The following is an 18,150-nucleotide window of genomic DNA, read 5'->3' as shown; positions in this document are numbered from 1 at the left end:
AGTTCAGAGTATGGAACACACACTGTTGCTTCCTCTTCCTCTCACACAGAGCGGAACATTCTTCTGCCCCTAAGCACTGCATCTCCCCACAACTACCCAGTGGTGTTGCCAACAGAATTGTGGAAGATCAGAAAGCAGATCTGCACATTTTCCTGACCAAATGTGATATGTAAATATTCCATGGTATTCTCTAGTGTGCATACTTGAAGTGTCTCTCTGTTTGAGGGAGATCTGGAAGGCTTTCTCTCCAGTTTAACTTTCAAGATCTATCATGGTGTCAATATCTGGACTGTTTTTGGTACACTGCCAGTCCTGGCTAGGGAGGGATGGATGGATGGGTGAGATTTTTTTTATTTGTGGTTGGACTTATTCCCCTAGGCTGAAACTTGCTAAGGGTAGATATAGGGATAGCTTCTAGATCTGTCCTGAATATCTGGAACTGGTCCAGAGCTACCTTTTTCTTTTGGACTTCTTCAGGTATTATTTTGTTCTCTCAGATTGGTCTGGGACCCTCCTAGAATATAAGTAGCTTAACCCCTGTATTCTCTTTAGAATACACCGTACCAATTGTGTATCTCATAGGTCCTGGTCACAGCATCTAGACTCTTACCTGGTTTAGAGCACAAGTGGTGTTGACCAGGTATGGGGGTTAGAACAACTGAGAAGCAAATCCAGACATTCTCAAAGTCAGAGATCTATGGGGAGCAGGGGTTGGCGGGACAGGGTCTTGTGATATAGCCCTGGCAGGCCTACTATTACAGTGTTGCCCAGGCTGACCTTGAGCTCCCATGTATCCTTGCTGCCTCTGTCTCCCCTGGAAATTGGCATGTACATGTCTGGCCTTGACAATTTCTCAAAGATCTTAGTTCTTTATTTTGTAGTTGAAGAGGAGACTGAAGCCTACAGAATTACAACGTGTGTGTGTGTGTGTGTGTGTGTGTGTGTGTGTAGTGATGGGGATTAAACCTATTGCCTTAGGTACATGCTATATAAGTGCTTTAACACTTTACCACCGAGATATATCCCCAACCCACATCTTTGAGAGTGTTTTGGGGCTTTCTAGCAGGGAAGTGCAGCTCATATTGTCCTGGTGTTTATCTGTGTGGTTGAAGGGAGCATACAGCTTTGGGAGGGACAGGCATGAGGCTGTGATGGAGTAAGGGGACACCTGCCCAGCCAGCCTGATCATCCAGATCACCCTGGCAATCAGTGGGGAGACCAACAGATGTCTCAGCCAGACCACCCTCACATCCTGCATCCTTGTCTTAGATGCACCATAGATGTTATCCAGTTTGACCTCTCAGTTCCCTTTCCTCCTTCCCATTTGTGAAGCTGGGGATGAACCATATTTTAATTGAAAAAAAAAAAGTATGTGTTTGGGGGTTTTGCCTGCATATATGTCTGGGCCCTTCATGTGTGCCTGGTGCCCTTAGAGGACAGAAGAAAGCATCAGATCCCTTGGAACCAGAGTTACAGATGGTTAGGAGCCACCATGTGGGTGCTGGGAGCTGAACTCAAGTCCTCTGGAAGAGCAGCTAGTGTGCTCTTAGCTGCTGAACCATCTCTCCAGCCCCTAAGTTTTTGTTTTTAATTATGTATGAGGGTGTAGGTGGGTATGTGCGTATGTATATATGTGCATATAGATGCCCATGAAGTCTAGAAAAGGGTGTTAGATCTCCTGGATCTGGAGTTGCAGGTGATTTTGAGCCCCCTGATGTGGCTGCTGAGAACAATTCAAAGACCACACATGAACAGTACATGCGCTCAACCTCTAAGCTGTCTCGCCAGCCCAGTCTTGTGTTATTCCAAGCTCCTCCCTCAGCATGCCTGACAGCTGGTCATCCGAAGGCTGAAAGATCATAATTTTATCAAAAGAGTACTCATATATAGAGCAGCTCTAGTTATAAAGAACAAGATAAATTGAAATTTACTTCTCTGTAACTTTGTATATTTTTGACAGTTCTAATTCACTTTTTATGTAACAGCGTAACAGCTCTCAAGATAAGACTTCCTCAAATCCCCAGATTAGCAGCACTGCTATATCATGAGCTTTTCCTAATCAAAAGTACTATATGATGAAGGACTGGGGAGAGGCCTCAGTGGGTAAGAGCTCTTGCTGTGCAGGTGTAAGGACTCAAGTTCAAATCTCCAGCACCCATGTAAGAGCTAAGGTATGGTCATGTATACCTATAACCCAGCGATGTGGGGTGGGGACAGGATCCTGGGATGCTCACTGGTCAGCCTGTCTAGTCACACCAGCAGGTTCAGGTTTGAGGAAACACTGTCTCCAGGTACTAAGAAATAGAGGAGAGCAATAAGGGAGGATACCCGGTGCCCTCCTTTAGCATCTGTGTATACACTTGTACACTTACTTGTGCATCACACAAACGCCTGCACAATAAAGAAAAAATCAAATATGACTGGAAAGGACATTTACTGTTTCCATTAAAAAACAGGGTATTTCACTCTTTCCTGTATTTAGAATGTTAGCCTTTTTTTTTTTTTGTTTTTCGAGGCAGGGTTTCTCTGTGGCTTTGGAGCCTGCCTTTTTTTTTTTTTTTTTTTTTTTTTTTGGTGATGTTGGGGTTAAAACCCAGGGTCTATTGCATGCTGGCCAAGTGTTCCGCCTCTGAGGTGTATCCCCAGCTCTCATATCTTTTTCCTGACCAAGAATCACTTTTTTGGTTCTCCTTACTTTGTTTACATTTCTCTCTAGCACTAGCATTTAAGGTTTTAATGACACCTTTACTGAAGGAGCATACATGTTATCACTCTGTTACTATAACTGTGCGGAACAGTATAGAAAGAGCAACAGGTGGGACTGATGGGCTAGATTTACTCCTGCAACCTCTCTGGCTTCTCAGTTCATAAGTGCTAGCTGGGGTGTGATGGGTCTCTGAGTCTACTCTCCTGATCCTGTGAGGTTTCTCAGTTGATCTTCTACCTCCAGCCTCTGCCTGCGTAGCCTTTGTCCTTACAGTTGAATGATCTGTCGAAAATGCAGATTAGAACTTTCGTCTCAGAGGTTCTTCAAAACCCAGTGTTCTCGCAGTTCCCCAGTAGAGCAGAACTTCTATGGCAGAGGAGCCTCTGTGACTCGATTTCCACAAGAGAAGGGAGACGGGAAAGCCGGATGCTGTGGGCACCTGTAGTGTCTACAGTGGTATTCCTTATGTACAGTTTTGAGGAAAATTGAGAAAACAGCCGCTCTAATCATTTCTTTTGTTCTGTGCTTCAGATGAGGAGCACAGTTGTGAGAGACTGGAGGAGAGCGCTGTATTTCAGGAGGTCTGAGAGTGTAGCTAGGGACAGCTTCAGGGGAAAACCCATCAAGTTCATTGAAGTCTAGGGTTTCATCTTTAAATTTTTTATGTGAATGCTGCATTCAACTATGTAATATGTCTATGGTTTAAAGTGTTTTTAAATATTTATCAATGAATAGAATTCATTCAGTAGGAAGATTTGCCTAGGATCTGTGGAACTACAAATAACTGTCCCCTTGCTTTAAGCTCTATAGAGGGAATTTTAGATAGATTTTTTTCAGTGTCTATAGAAAAATCATTGAAGCTACAGAGAAACCCTGTCTCGAAACCGCCCCCCCCCACCAAAAAAAAAGTTTAGCCAGGCAGTGGTGATGCATGCCTTTAATCCCAGCACTCAGGAGGCAGAGGCAGGTGAATCTCTGAGTTCGAGACCAGCCTGGGCTACAAGAGCTAGTTCTAGGACAGGCTTCAAAGCTACAGAGAAACCCTGTCTCGAAAAACAAACAAACAAAAAAAATCATTGAAGATCACAATTATGAAATAAGAAAGTCAAGAGACCAACTCATGTATGCCCTAACTCCAAAACCCATGTATTTTTTTTCTTTTCCTCTTTTTTGGTTCTTTTCGAGACAATGTTTCTCCGTATAACCGTCCTTGCTGTCCTGGAACTCATTTTGTAGACCAGGCTGGCCTTGAACTCACAGAGATCCACCTGCTTCTGCTCCCCCCCCCCCCCCCCCCCCCCCCCCCCGCAGTGCTGGGATTAAAGGCGTGCACCACCGCCTCCCAGCTCCCTGTATTTTCTAAAGGCTGAAATCTGTTTACCATTTCTATGTTTATCGTCATTCAAATGTAGGATTTTTTTTTCTTTTGTCAAATTACTAGTGTGGTTCAGGGTATGCGTGATTTCATGCTTCTTATATAGAAGACAACCAATCCTTGATTATCTAGAAGAAAAATCAGCAGTTGGTATAGGTAATTCATATAGCAGACAATCTTGTCTCTCTCTCTCTCTCTCTTTTTTTTTTTTTTTTTTTTTGGTTTTTCGAGACAAGGTTTCTCTGTGGTTTTGGAGCCTGTCCTGGAACTAGCTCTTGTAGACCAGGCTGGCCTCGAACTCACAGAGATCCGCCTGCCTCTGCCTCCCGAGTGCTGGGATTAAAGGCGTGCGCCACCACCGCCCAGCTAGTCTCTTTTTGATGTCTTTGAAAAATGCCCCACTCAGCCGGGCGGTGGTGGCGCACGCCTTTAATCCCAGCACTCGGGAGGCAGAGGCAGGCGGATCTCTGTGAGTTCGAGACCAGCCTGGTCTACAAGAGCTAGTTCCAGGACAGGCTCCAAAACCACAGAGAAACCCTGTCTCGAAAAACCAAAAAAAAAAAAAAAAAAAAAAAAAGAAAAATGCCCCACTCCCCCAGCTCCCAGATTTATTTTTAAGTATGTGGGTGTTTTGCCTGCATGTGTGTTTGTGCACTATTTGAGTACAGTGTCCTCAAAGGCCAAAGAGAGCATCAGATCACCTGGAAATTAGTGTTAGAGATGGTTGTGAATCACTGTGTGCTGGGGTTAGAACCCATGTCCTCTGGAAGAGCAGCCAGTGCTCTTAACTGCTGAGCCTTATTGCAAGCACAAAAAATGTTTTTTCTGTTTGTTTTTCTGTATAACTTTGCCTATCCTGAACTTGTCTATAGATCAGGCAGACCCCAACCCATATGTTAACTGCCTTGCCTCCGAAGTGCTGAGATTAAAGGCCTGGAACACCCAGTCAAAAGAACCATCATTTAAAAGAAATAGCAGACCTGCTTTTCTGATTGTTTGATAGATATTAACGTATTTTTTCTCTTACTCTGTCCTTTTTATATTTACTTATTTACTTTTGTTTTTTCGAGACAAAGGTTTCTCTCTATATCCCTGGCTGTCCTGGAACTCACCCTGGCCTCGAATTCAGAGATCTGCCTGCCTCTGCCTCCTGGGTGCTGGGATTAAAGGCGTGCGCCACCACTGCATTAAGTGCTCTTAGCCCCGGCCCCACCGTCTCTCTAGCCCCAGAAGTTGGTTCTTTGCAGCATGTGGATCGGATTCTGGGGTTGAATTTAGGCTGTCACGCTTGGCAGCGCGTATTCACGCACTCAGCCATTGCACGGACTCAGCTGTGTTTAATTCCCACCTCCTTTCCTGTTCTAGATTCTTCTTACCGTGGTTTAGATTCATTAATCAACATGTGTTATTGAGTGTAAATGTGCGTCTATCTTTGTACCTGATACCATTTGCTTTCAGTAGGAGATGGAAAGAGTTAAACTCGAAAGTCTGGAGTTTGGGTTAAAAACCTGGTGGGTCTTAATAGAGATATGGAATGAAGTCATTTCCTAAGACAGTGGACAAGTATTCAGGAAACACCTCTGCACCCAAAGATAGGCACAGTTGCCACACAGTGACCGTTAGGGAGGTTCAAAGTTAGAAGCAAACAGCTGGTTCTTTTAGTCCCTAGGCTGTTGCTGCTGGTGACAGGAAATCTTGTTCCCCAGGCTGCTGGCTTCCTGTTTTATTTTTACTTGTAGAAGACCAGAATGTCCATAACAAGGAGCAGCCTGTTCCAGAGGGTCCCACTGCCTCCGTGTACTTGTTAGTTTGGGGTTTTTGTTTTGGGTGAAACAAAATGCGGGTTTTCTTTTAGTCTCTGCAGTAATTAGCTTGCTGTAAGCATTTTGTGTTCGCAAACAACTCTGGTGATGAGCTGGTGTTTTAGGAGTTGAAGTGAGTAAACCTGACTCTTCCTTTTCCTCCTCTTCTTCTTAGGAATTTATGGTTGAGGAGTTTCTGTAGTTGCCTGTCTTTGTGCCTTTTTATTTTATGTGAATTTTCCATTTCCCCTTGCACAAATGCTGTTAAGACATTTTAGATTTCTTTATATTTTCCTAAGATATGAAAACAAGGCCTGTCTGCTGTGACTTGACTGCTCTGATCATAACCATTTTCTCCTTGAATTAGTAATGTAGGAATTTGGTAAATCTAAATAATAGCTCCATGTGAGCCTGAAGTGCTGGCCTGTGAGGTGGACACCTTGGGAAAGGGCTCAGCTACCAGGATGAGAAACAGTAATGGAAGGTTTCCACATCTGTTCCAGACACACACTGCAGGTCTTGGCCCAGGTGTATAGAATTCAGTAGAGGGCCAGGGAGTCTTAAAACACAGATGGTTCAACATCCTGGTTGACGTATTGAGCATGTAAATTTTTTCTTGATTTTCCTTCGTTCTGTCAATTTACAGACTAAACTTTGGTAGGTTCATAGACCCTGGCAGCCAGTATTTAGTTGTATGTTACCAGTCATCATCCAGGAAGATCTAGAGAAGTTGCATACAGAGGCTTATCTGTGGAATCCCTGGCAGCTGAATTCATTGAGGAGCGTATCAGATGAAAGTGAGGAAGGCTGCCTTTGTTTTTTTTCTTTTTCTTTTTTTAAATTTTTCCTTTAGAAAAGGAACTCAGTCTGGCCTTGGACTCTATTTAGCTGAGCATGACTGAACTTTCATACTCCTTCTTATGTGCACCACCATGTCTAGTTCAGGCCATGTTGGGGTTGGGGCTCAAACCTGGGGTCTCATGCGTGCTAGGTAAGTATCATGGTTGCATTCCTTGCCATAGGAGAATGTTTTTGAACCTTGTAACTGGTGGCCTACAATCTGATCTGTATTGGTTGCGGATACCCCAAGGATAGCATCTGTACCACTCACTGTCTTGTACCTGCTATTTTCTGACCGAGCCTCTTTGTCTGGAGGGCTCTTATTGGTTAGAGCAGTAATTGCTACTTGAAGGTTTTCATTGCCTCCATGACATCACCAGTTCAGAATTTCTAAACTTATAGTAAGACTCTTTGGTAACCCTTGAAAAGAAGGTGAGATGCTTAAACTAGAAGGCAGACAGGGGAGTAAAGATTTAACAAACAAAACAACAGCAAAGCTGTTTAGATCAGAGCAGTACTGAAAAGGGAAAGGAGAAGACTCAACACGGCCCAATGTGCCTGGGATCTGTGGTTGAGTACTGTTTTCCTGTTATTTCTTTTTAAGGTTGTTTTTCATCATTGAGAACATTGCCTGAAGCAGGTCCACCATGCCGTTAGTAACCAGGAACATCGAGCCAAGGCACCTGTGCCGTCAGACGTTGCCTAGCGATACAAGCGAGCTGGAATGCAGGACCAACATCACCCTGGCAAATGTCATCCGACAGCTGGGCAGCCTGAGTGAGTGCCTTGGAGAGCCTGTGCTTTGCCCTCAGGGGTCGTTGGTGCTCTTTATTTAGTTTCCCTCTCCTCCATGTTCCTATTTCTCCCCCATCTGCCTTCCCTCGGTGATGTGAAAATGTATCCCCTGCTTTCTTCTCAAAGAAAGGCTCTTTTTTTGGTTCATCTTCTTCCCCTCTACCATCTCGTCATCTGCCACCACCTTCTAGGTCCTATCTTCCCCTCCACCTGCTTCAAAAGCATGTGAGGGAAGGGTGGCATGCAGGGGCTGCAGCAGAAACTGCAGATGCAGTGACAGAGCAGAAATTCTCTGTGTGCAGTGGGAGGTTCCGAGCAGCATCTTGGGTCGAGGAATGCTCCTGTAATTAGACGATCTGTTCCGTGGAGCCTGACTTTGTTGAAGCCTCACACGTGCCAGTACCCAACACCCTACCGTGATCTTCCCAAAGGGTGCACTCCTAGAGATTCTGGCTGGCGTGTCTACCCTGGTACACATCTAATTGTGCTGCAAGCCCCCAGGTCCAAGATCAGGGTACAGATTGCTTCTGCAGTCTCTGGAGTATTAAGAGTTCTGCAAGCTGTGTGAACACACAGTGACACAAATGGTAGCTGGAGCCATTCTTTTCTAGGAGGAAAACAGGAATTAGCCCAGTCTGTCCAGTCTGTTCAGAGCTGAGCTAAATCCATAGATAGATAGATAGATAGATAGATAGATAGATAGATAGATAGATAGATAGATAGAGGCTAAATTAATGAGACTACCTTGGGCGGGGTATTTGCATGTAGTTTGGATGATTCCATTCTTAATCAAGCTGACATTTGCTTGAAGCTGAGGTTTGGAAAAGGCAGATGCTTGGACTAGCCCTGCATTTGTCTATTGCTATCCCAGCTCCCGTAAGCACCTCTGTCGAAATGCCACTTTAAATGATCTTCTTTAGCAAAGGCATTTCTTGCGAATTATTTCCAACACTCACTGCTCCTAGTGACAGCAAAGAAATATCAGAAAGCCTGGATTCCCCTGGATAGTGATATTGCCTACCTTTAAAGTAGGAACCCAAGGAGACACAGCTCTGTGATCAGATGTTATACGGAGTCTGAGACCCCTAAACCTTCAGCTAGCACAGGGAGGGCCTGTCTCAGTTGTCCCAAGGCTTAGTGAACCCTGGATGGGACATCATGGAGAAGGAACCTGTTGCCACTGCCTGCCTTACACAAAGACACCACCAGCAGCGCAGCAGCACTGCAGGAGCACTGCAGGAGCACTGCAGCACAGGAAAGCTGCAGAGCCTCACTACTTCCTTCTGCACAGGACAGAGATCAGCCACTCAGCGGGAGTCCTGCCCCCTCTCAGATGGTTTCCAGCACTGGTGGAGGCTGTTGTGAACTTTCCCACTTGTGATTAAACCACTCCTATCTTGGAGGCTGATCTAAGGGCCAGGGTCAGCTTTTACCCAAGAAAACAAGAGTTCATCACATTAGGGTGCTAACTGACCTTTATTCATTCAATGAACATGGATTGAATATATTTTATATGCTGGATATTGTGAAGATATAGAAACAAGAGGAGAAGGCCCCTGATTTCCATGAGCTAATAATCTACCAAAAGAGATAGGAAGAACTAAGTTTTGAGTGGACAGTGGAGAGAGCCTGAGAGGGGAACTCATACTTGTTGATTACCTGTTTTATGCCAGTTCTCAGTGAAATGTTGAATAATTTCATTTAATATCACCAAATACTTGTACACATCTAGGAAGATATAGTCCCATTTTTCAGACGAACAAATGAAAACTCAGAGACAGGAAATAACTTTCCTGAAGAAAAGTCAGTAAGACTCAAAGTACTCATTTATTACCTTTTTTTTTTTTTTTTTTTTAATTTTCGAGACAGGGTTTCTCCGTAGCTTTTTGGTTCCTGTCCTGGAACTGCCGTGGCTGTCCTGGAACTCACTTTGTAGACCAGGCTGGCCTTGAACTCACAGAGATCCGCCTGCCTCTGCCTCCCTAGTGCTGGGATTAAAGGCGTGCACCACCACTGCCTGGTTGTAATTCTGAATTTTGAAATTTTTTTGTTTAGAGATAGGCTGGCTTAGAACTTACTGTGTAGCCCAGGCTGGCCCTGAGCCTCCCAAATGCTGCCACCATACCTGTTTCTTTTTTTTTTTTTTTTGGTTTTCGAGACAGGGTTTCTCTGTGGTTTTGGAGCCTATCCTGGAACTAGCTCTTGTAGACCAGACTGGTCTCGAACTCACAGAGATCCGCCTGCCTCTGCCTCCCGAGTGCTGGGATTAAAGGCGTGCGCCACCACCGCCCGGCACCATACCTATTTCTAATTTGGAATTTTTGGTTTATTATTGAGATAAGGAAGATAACGTCTTCCTCAGAGGAGGAGGAGGGGATATAAGGTGCAATGTCAACTTCTCAAGAGCTGGGAATCAGGTAGAAGGTATATAGTATACAATGGGGAAAAATCTTATACCCAGGCATTCTGACCCGTTGACAGATGACATCGCATGGTTGTTCCTCATTGGCTAGGAACGATCAGGACCTCTGACAGCGCCTGTGGCTAGGCGTAATCAGGACCTCTTGAGAGCACGGGCGGTCTCTGGGTTTGCTCCTTTTGGTCTGATAGGCCTTAACTTCCTACGTATCCACCCTTTCTATTTATTACATGGGTGCTCAGTGGAGTCATAGTTCTTTGCTCAGGTCTTGTTGACCCTGTCTCAGGAGGGCTCAGCAACTGAACTATGCCTGTCTTAGGTTGTCCTGCCAAACAAGCTCTTACCCGTCTTTGACTGCCATCCCTAGAAGAGCATACATTCCTGGAGAGCTGTCAGTATTAGGGGAGTAGGCAGTAACTGTTTGAATTACAAATAACCAGGCTTGATGCTGGGTGGTGGCGCACGTCTTTAATCCTAGCACTCGAGAGGCAAGAGGATCTCTGGGAGTTCAAGGCCAGCCTGGTCTACAAGAGCTAGTTCCAGGACAGGCACCAAAGCTACACAAAGTAACTCGAAAAACAAACAAATAAACAAAACACCAAAAAACTAAAACAAAACACTCACACACACACCAGGCATGCATAACCTCCTGTAGAGGACTGCAAGAGAACCATTAACACCTGAGAAGTCACCTTAGTTTTTGTCCCCTGATGTTGGATCTGCATGAGACATTTAAAGAGAATAAGACTTAACAATAACACCCCACCAATTAATGAATATGTGAACATCCAGGAAGGATCCAACAGCCTTTTTATATTATGCCAATTTTTTTAAATGAGGAATTATTTTTAATTATTATTAAAAATAATCAATTTGGGGGGCAATGAGAACAAGAGAGGGAAGTATATAACCATTCTTGGTTATTCCCTCTTTGGTGGAAGTGTGCTGATCCATGACTGGGTGTATATCTCTTATTGGGACCTGTTGTGGCAGCCTGAGGGAAAACACAAGCACACCCTCTTCCACGGGTTAGGGGGGCTGGAGTGAGATAGGATCTCTCCATCTCCCCAGGGACAGGGGTGTGTTCCTTGGCAGAGATGCCCAGTGCTTATAAGCTGGACTGAGCTCCCCGTCATCAAATCTAAAAAAGTTCATATGGAAAAGGACCTCTGTTAAGGACAGATGAGGATCTCTCCTAGTCTCTGGCAAGATAGTCCTGGCCAATAGCTCCTTGAGAGCTCTGTTGGTCTCTCCACAGTGGCTTGTGCCTGTGGATTGTAGGGTTTGCCAGTGGTGTGGGAAGTCTCCCAGGAACCCAGAAAGTTATTGAGTTGTTGAGAGGCATAGGCAGAGCCGTACATGTAGGCGCATAGACATATTAAAAATGTAATAATATTCTACTAAATATACATGTCATATCTACCTACTTACCTACCTACCTATCAGTCTGTTAATATATACTTAAGTTGCTTAACCAAAAAACGGTACTAAAGAGTCAAAAAGAGAAATAGAATTTTGGGGAGATAACAGTTTTGACAACAATAGTCCCTAGACTTTTGGTTTTCTTCTGTCCCACACCAGGTGGCTCTTCTCATGTGAGACAGAAACTCTGAATTTTTCTTCTAACAACATGTTGGGTTTAAAGAAGGAGAGAGCCATACTCCAAATCTAAAGCCAGCTTTGATTTTTAATTGAGTCGGGACTACGACTTTTCTGAGAAGTAAAGAGATATAGATGTTTAGTGAGATCTAATACATGACAGGTACCTGAGCTCAGTCCTCTGAGTGTTTGTTAGAATCTGAAAAGGCCAGGGTGGCATGAGGGATGGGAATGGAGGAGGGGGCTGCATGGGGCTGTATCTTTATTGGAAGTGCGAGGAGCCCTGACAAGATCTTGTTTTTTGGCAAGTGATTGTCAGTTTGATATTATATCCAAAATGATAGTATCTGATAAACCATCCAGTCCAGGAATGTGAAGGAGGTGGACGGTGCTCCAACTAAAGGCATGTCACCAGTCAAGGGCTCCAGGATCTCCATTGCCCCATGAATCCCAACACTTTTCACCCCAGCTCTACACAAATATCATTTGATCTCCAAATCATTTTCACGATTTCCTACAATACTAATCTGAAGGTCAAGAATAATTTTTCCTTTGTCTACATTTTCAACATAAACCTTACATCATTGAACTCTGACGAAAGAGCGTCTCTATAAATTGACCAGTAAAGGCCACATGTGCCTTTACTGTGTCTGTCTTAGCCATTCTACTCTTCCGGTGTCTGGAAGATGAACCCAGGCAGGCAGATTGCAGGCATGCACCCCAAAGCATACGGCTTGCTCCTCGTTGTCCAAAGTGCCAGCACACAACCCAGGAGGCTGGCCTTTAGGCCACGACTCTCGCAGCGTCAGATGAGAAGCACCTAACTGAAGATCAGCCCCAGGTAGCCAAGGGCATAGACCAGCAGCAGTAGCAGCACAAAGCTGTGGCCACTGCTGCATCCACCTACCAGCTGCTGAGAGTCAAAGGGGATAGGAGCTATGAGGACACACCAGAGCAGCCTGCCGCAGCCTCTCTCTGATGGCCAGGCACAAGCTGCCACCGCTTCTACTACCCAATGAAGTCCCAGCAGGCCCCACAGAAGCAGCAGGCACCTGGGATGGTTCCAGTGGGTTCGGACCCCTGGGGTGATTCAGGCCTCGGGCCCTGGGACCCAACTTTACCAGCAATATGCTACTGTTCTTGGGCAGGCTGCTGAAGCCCAAGGCCAGCCCGAGGCCTCCCTCCATGCACTGCTGTGAGATCTGCTGGGTCACAGACCTGTCAGGACCATCTGGAAGCACAGAAGCACTGGAAGAAGCAGCGGCTCAGATGACAGGCACACAGCTCAGCGGAGGTCCAAGAGGGACCGAGAGCCTTCACTGTGGCCTGTGTGCTGTGGCCTGCGCCAGGGAGGATGCCTGTGCTGCTCACACGTGGGAAGCCAGGCACCAGAAGGTTTTGCACACCAGGCTAGGGAAGCCTATTACCTCTGAGGCCACACCTAGGAGTGTCACCTACACCCACGGCTCAGACAGCACCCCTGAGACCTCAAGCCTGGCCAGCACCAGTCTCTAGGCCCTCATTTCCCATGCTGCTCCGCAGCTCACTTCTCCCCACTGAGGTGAATGTGGCACTTCCACAGATAACAGGTCACTCTGTCCTGCGTATCAGCATCCCTCTGAGGGGGACAGCAGGCAATCAACAGTGAACAGGGGTGGGAAACTATCAGACTTTTATATCTAGTGATGGTGGGGGACTTGTGTGGTTCTTTAGGCCACAGCCCAATGCCCACACTGTCTCCAAACGAGGGACAGTGTTCGGGAACCAAGCCTTGCTTCTGCATCCTAGGGGTCAGCCCTGATTTGGAGACACCACGTGAACCAAAACAGAAAAAAATGTGCCTTCCTAACCGAATGGGCAGACAAACATGACAGACAACACAAAAGAAGGGAAGGATGGGGTCCCAGTGCTTACTTGTTGAAGGGACCTTTTCGCCAAAACACACTGTCTTGGGGTCACTGTGCAGAACTGCGAGTGAGGAGAGGAAGATGACTAGACCCTGTTCTGGGCAAAACAAAAATTATAGCTGGAATGAAAAAGGAGTCTGACCAGGCGAGCTCACAGCCTATGTTAGAAGTCCCTGTTCCGGGTGCTAGATGTTGCTGGGTCCTAACGTCTTCCTTGGGGGAGGGGTTGAGAAGGCACAGAGTCAACTTCTCAGACACTGGGAGTCAGGTAGAAGACATACAGCAGACTCGTTTATTTAACAATGGGAAAAAACTTATAAACCCTCCCAGCAGCCAGGCATTCTGATCCATTGACAGTTGACATCACATGTCGACCTTCTTCAGCTAGGCACGATCAGTATCTCTGACAGCGCAGGTCTTCAGGTTGTCCTTCATCTAGATGTGTAGCCACGGATAACATTATACTCCCGATCTTCCTGCCTTCACCTCCTAAGTGTCAATTCTGCAAGCAAACCACTGTGCCTAACCTAGCCTTGGAATTTTAAAAAAAGTTGTTCATTAATATGTAAACAAAATTTTCCCTGCTCATCTTCATCCTCCTCCTCTTGCTCTCCTACTACCACTGAGCTGTATGCATACATACATAAGCTGTATCCATACATAGCTCTTTTATTTTTACCTTTTTTGATTTTGAGACAGGGTCTTGTTAAGTTGCCCAGGTTTACCTTGGCCTTCATCTCCCAAATACGATAGTATGTAAATTCTTTGGCCTTGTGTAAAGGCTTCTTCAAGTCCTGTCTTCCTTTTCATTCTTCTGTATCCATCTCCCATTTTACAATATCCAAATAAAATATCTTTAAAGTAGAGAAGGGAGGACCAATGAGATGACTGTACGGGTAAAGGTGGCCGCTGCCAAGACCAGCAGCCTAAGTCTAGTTCCTGGAACCCTCAGAATAGCAGAGAACCAGTTCAAAGGGTTTCCTGTGACCTCCACAGGCAAGAATTCTCTGCCTTTGCCTCCTAGTGCTGGGACTAAAAGCGTGTGTCACCATGCCTGGCTTCTAGACCACATCTTTCGATACTTCCACCCCGTTGTCATCGGTGTGGTATCGGTGTGGCATCGGTGTGGCATCGGTCCCTAGCTGAGTACTAGATGCTCTTGCAAATAACAGCATTACACTCCCCATAATACAAATTATCTGTGTTTCTTTTACTAAATTACAGTTTTTTAATAGAATGTCTTTTAATTGACTGGGTAGTGGTGGCACATGTCTTTAATGTCAGCACTTCAGAGGCAGAGGCAGGCGGATCTCTGAATTTGAGGTCAGCCTGGTCTACAGAGTGGGTTCCAGAACAGGTCCCAAAGCTACACAGAGAAACCCTGTCTTGAAAAAACAACAACTTCAATGTCCTTAGTCATCAGAGAAATGCAAATCAAAACAACTCTGAGATTTCATCTTACACCTGGCCAAGATCAAAAACACCGATGACAACTTATGCTGGAGAGGTTGTGGGGAAAAGGGAACACTTCTGCATTGCTGGTGGGAATGCAAGCTGCTACAACCCCTTTGGATGTCAGTGTGGTGATCTCTCAGAAAATTAGGAAACAACCTTCCTCAAGACCCAGTAATACCACTTTTGGGTATATATCCAAAGGATGCTCAATTGTGCCTCAAGGACATGTGCTCAACTGTTCATAGCAGCTTTATTTGTCATAGCTAGAACCTGGAAGCAACCTAAATGCCCCTCAACCAAAGAATAGATAAGAAAAATGTGGTACATTTACACAGTGGAAAACTACACAGCAGAAAAAAATAGCAACAGCTTGAATTTTGCAGGCAAATGGGTGGAGCTAGAAAACATTATTTTGAGGGAGGTAACCCAGACACAGAAAGACAATTATCACATATACTCACTCATAGGTGGTTTTTAAACATAAAGCAAAGAAAGCCAGCCTACAAACCACAATCCCAGAGAACTTAGACAACAATGCAGACACTAAGAGAGACTTACGTAGATCTAATCTACATGGGGAGTAGAAAGTAGAAAAATACAAGATCTCCTGAATAAATTGGGAACATGGGGATCTTGGGGGAGGATTGAAGGGAGTAGGGGAGAGGCAGGGAGGGGAGCAGATAAAAATGTAGAACTCAATAAATATCAATAAAATAAATGAACAAAAAAAGGAAAACAACAAAAAAGTCTTAATTATCTTTTACAATTTCATGTATGTAAACAGTGTATCTTGATCACATCGACTACACCCCAGATTCCCCCTCCCACATGCCCCAGTAACTCCCAACATATCCCACAGACCAGGTCAGACTCACAGGGATTCATGCTGGCTTAGATAGTTGAACTCTTAAAAATTGTCTCCGTGGCTGAATGACATAAGAAAGAAGTTCATTGTAACAGCTTATTTAATCTTTCTAGTAACTTCACAGTCCCCAGTACACAGGTGAGACCAAATTTGAGAGATTGTGACTTCCTACGAAGTATACGGGGGCTGGAGAGATGGCTTGGCTCTTAGGGGTGTTTGTTGCACCCAAATCTGGTGGTGCACCCCTTTAATCCCAGCACCCTCAAAGCAGAGGCAAGTGAGTCTTTGTGAATTTGAGGCCAACCAAAGCTACACAACAAAGCTACAAAAGAACGAACAAAATAGAACACTTCTGGTTCTGTTTTTGTTTTTTAAGACAGAATTTCTCTGAGTAGCTTTCCTGGAACTCATTCTGTAAACCATGTTGGCCTTGAGCTCACAGAGATCCACCTGCCTCTGCAGGAACTATAGGTGTGTGCCATCACCACCTAGCAGTTGCAGTTCTTACTGAAAACCAGAGTTGCTTCCCTGCACCCATGTGGTGGCTTACAACCTCCTCTAGCTCCAGTTCCAAGAGAGCTGGCACCCTCATCTGGCCTCTGTGGGTACCTACATGCCCATGTGCATACTAACATGTAGAAACACATACACATGAATAAAAATAAATATTAAAAGGAAGTACACTGGCATAGGCCAGGTATAGTGGTGTGCACTAATGATCGAACACTGAGGAAGAAAAGGATGAGCTCTTGGCAGGTTTGAGGCCAGCCTGGTCTGTTATATGAATTTGAAACCAACCAAGGGAATGCAGAGAGACACTGTCTAAAAATAAAATTCTGAGACATAACAATCCAGGTCTTCTGATTTGAAACCCACTACTCTTTCCATTTCTCAGAGTGTGATTCTGAGTCTGCTCAGGGCCTGACCTGATGTTTCAGTGGGAAAGTCTTCACCTTACCTGCCTTACTTGCTCTTTAAAAACGGGAAGAGGAGCACTGGGGTTGGTACCACACACCTTTAATCTTAGCACCAGGTAGCAGAGGCATGCAGATCTCTGAGTTCAAGGCCAGCCTGGTCTACAGTGTGAGTTCTATGATAGCCAGGGCTACACAGAGAAACCCTGTCTGCGGGTGGATGAGTGGGAACAGGAAGAAGAGGAAAACTGGGCATGCACCTTCAATCTTCCCACTTGGAAAGCAGAGACAGGCAGATAGATCTCTTGAGTTCAAAAAGACCTTGTATGATGGCTCTGGAGAGGAACAATCTTGTGTTGTCCATGATTAATACACTAGATGAGAAATTGCTTAGTAGAATTTCAAACCAAGATAGGGCATCTCTCAGGGGCCTGAACTTACCCACTTCTTTTTTTTTTTTTTTTTTTTGTTTTTTGTTTTTTGTTTTTTGTTTTTCGAGACAGGGTTTCGCTGTGGCTTTGGAGCCTGTCCTGGAACTAGCTCTGTAGACCAGGCTGGTCTCGAACTCACAGAGATCCGCCTGCCTCTGCCTCCCGAGTGCTGGGATTAAAGGCGTGCGCCACCACCGCCCGGCTCTTACCCACTTCTGACACAGATGCAGAGCTGCTTCTAGTGGTGAAAAGGCCACTTTCTCATCTCTAAGGCTTTCAAAGTTCTGTTCTACACAGCAAGTTCTGGGCTAGCCAGGCACAGTGAGACCCCCATCTCAAAAAGAGGAAAAAAAGAATGCCAATTTTGTATATTGAGGTCCTTTTTGAGATTTTACTTGATGTCCCTCTCTACTGAGGAACAGAAATTCTGAGTCCTCTCTTGGAGACAGAAAGACAATTTGACTTGTTTTTTCTTTTCTGCCAGAGCAGTTGAATTTTTGCTTTTATTTTGTTTTGAGACAGGGTTTCACTGTGTAGCCCTGGCTGGCCTTGAACTAACAGCAGTCTTCCTTGACTTCTCAAGTGCTCAGATTACAGGTGTAAGCCACCATCATTGGGTATTTTTAAGGCTGGTCTATTTTCTATGCATAATGTTGTATATTTCTTTGTAATAATTAGGGGCGGCGGGGCTGCGTTCCCAGCACCCCAGCCGCCTGCCCGGCTAGCTTATGCCCCGAAATAATTACACACAAACTGTATTCATTTAAACACTGCTTGGCCCATTCTCTTCTAGGCTAATTCTCACATATTAATTTAGCCCATTTCTAATCATCTGTATGTAGCACCCCAAGGTGCGCTTACCGGGGAGATTCTAGCCTAGTCCATCCTGGGTCGGAGCTTCATCGTGTGTGTCTGCCAGGGAGCAGGGCATGGCGTCTCTGCTGAGGCATCTGCTCCGGAGAGCAGAGCTGTCGAGACTCTGACCTCACTTCCTCTTCCTCCCAGCGTTCTGTTCTGTTTACTCCTCCCACCTATCCTCTA

The 18,150-nt window shown here is 45.2% G+C and overlaps 1 protein-coding gene across 2 annotated transcripts in view; it reads left to right on the top strand.

Annotated features, from left to right (window-relative positions):
• The window catches only part of Wasf2 (WASP family member 2), a 71,809-nt gene that overhangs the window by 37,844 nt on the left and 15,815 nt on the right, over positions 1-18,150 (top strand). For both annotated transcript variants that reach the window (XM_041651871.1, XM_041651870.1), the window contains exon 2: positions 7,329-7,501. In XM_041651871.1, the coding sequence (XP_041507805.1) occupies positions 7,372-7,501 (130 nt within the window). In that variant the 5' untranslated portion in view covers positions 7,329-7,371. The remainder of the gene's footprint in view (positions 1-7,328; positions 7,502-18,150) is intronic.

Source organism: Microtus oregoni, unplaced genomic scaffold, assembly GCF_018167655.1.
Source record: "Microtus oregoni isolate MIOR12 unplaced genomic scaffold, Mior012 000005F_ref0000423, whole genome shotgun sequence".
In the NCBI taxonomy this organism is placed as follows: Eukaryota; Metazoa; Chordata; class Mammalia; order Rodentia; family Cricetidae; genus Microtus; species Microtus oregoni.
Note: the sequence above shows the minus strand (reverse complement) of the source record. Positions and strands in the feature narration are given on the sequence as shown.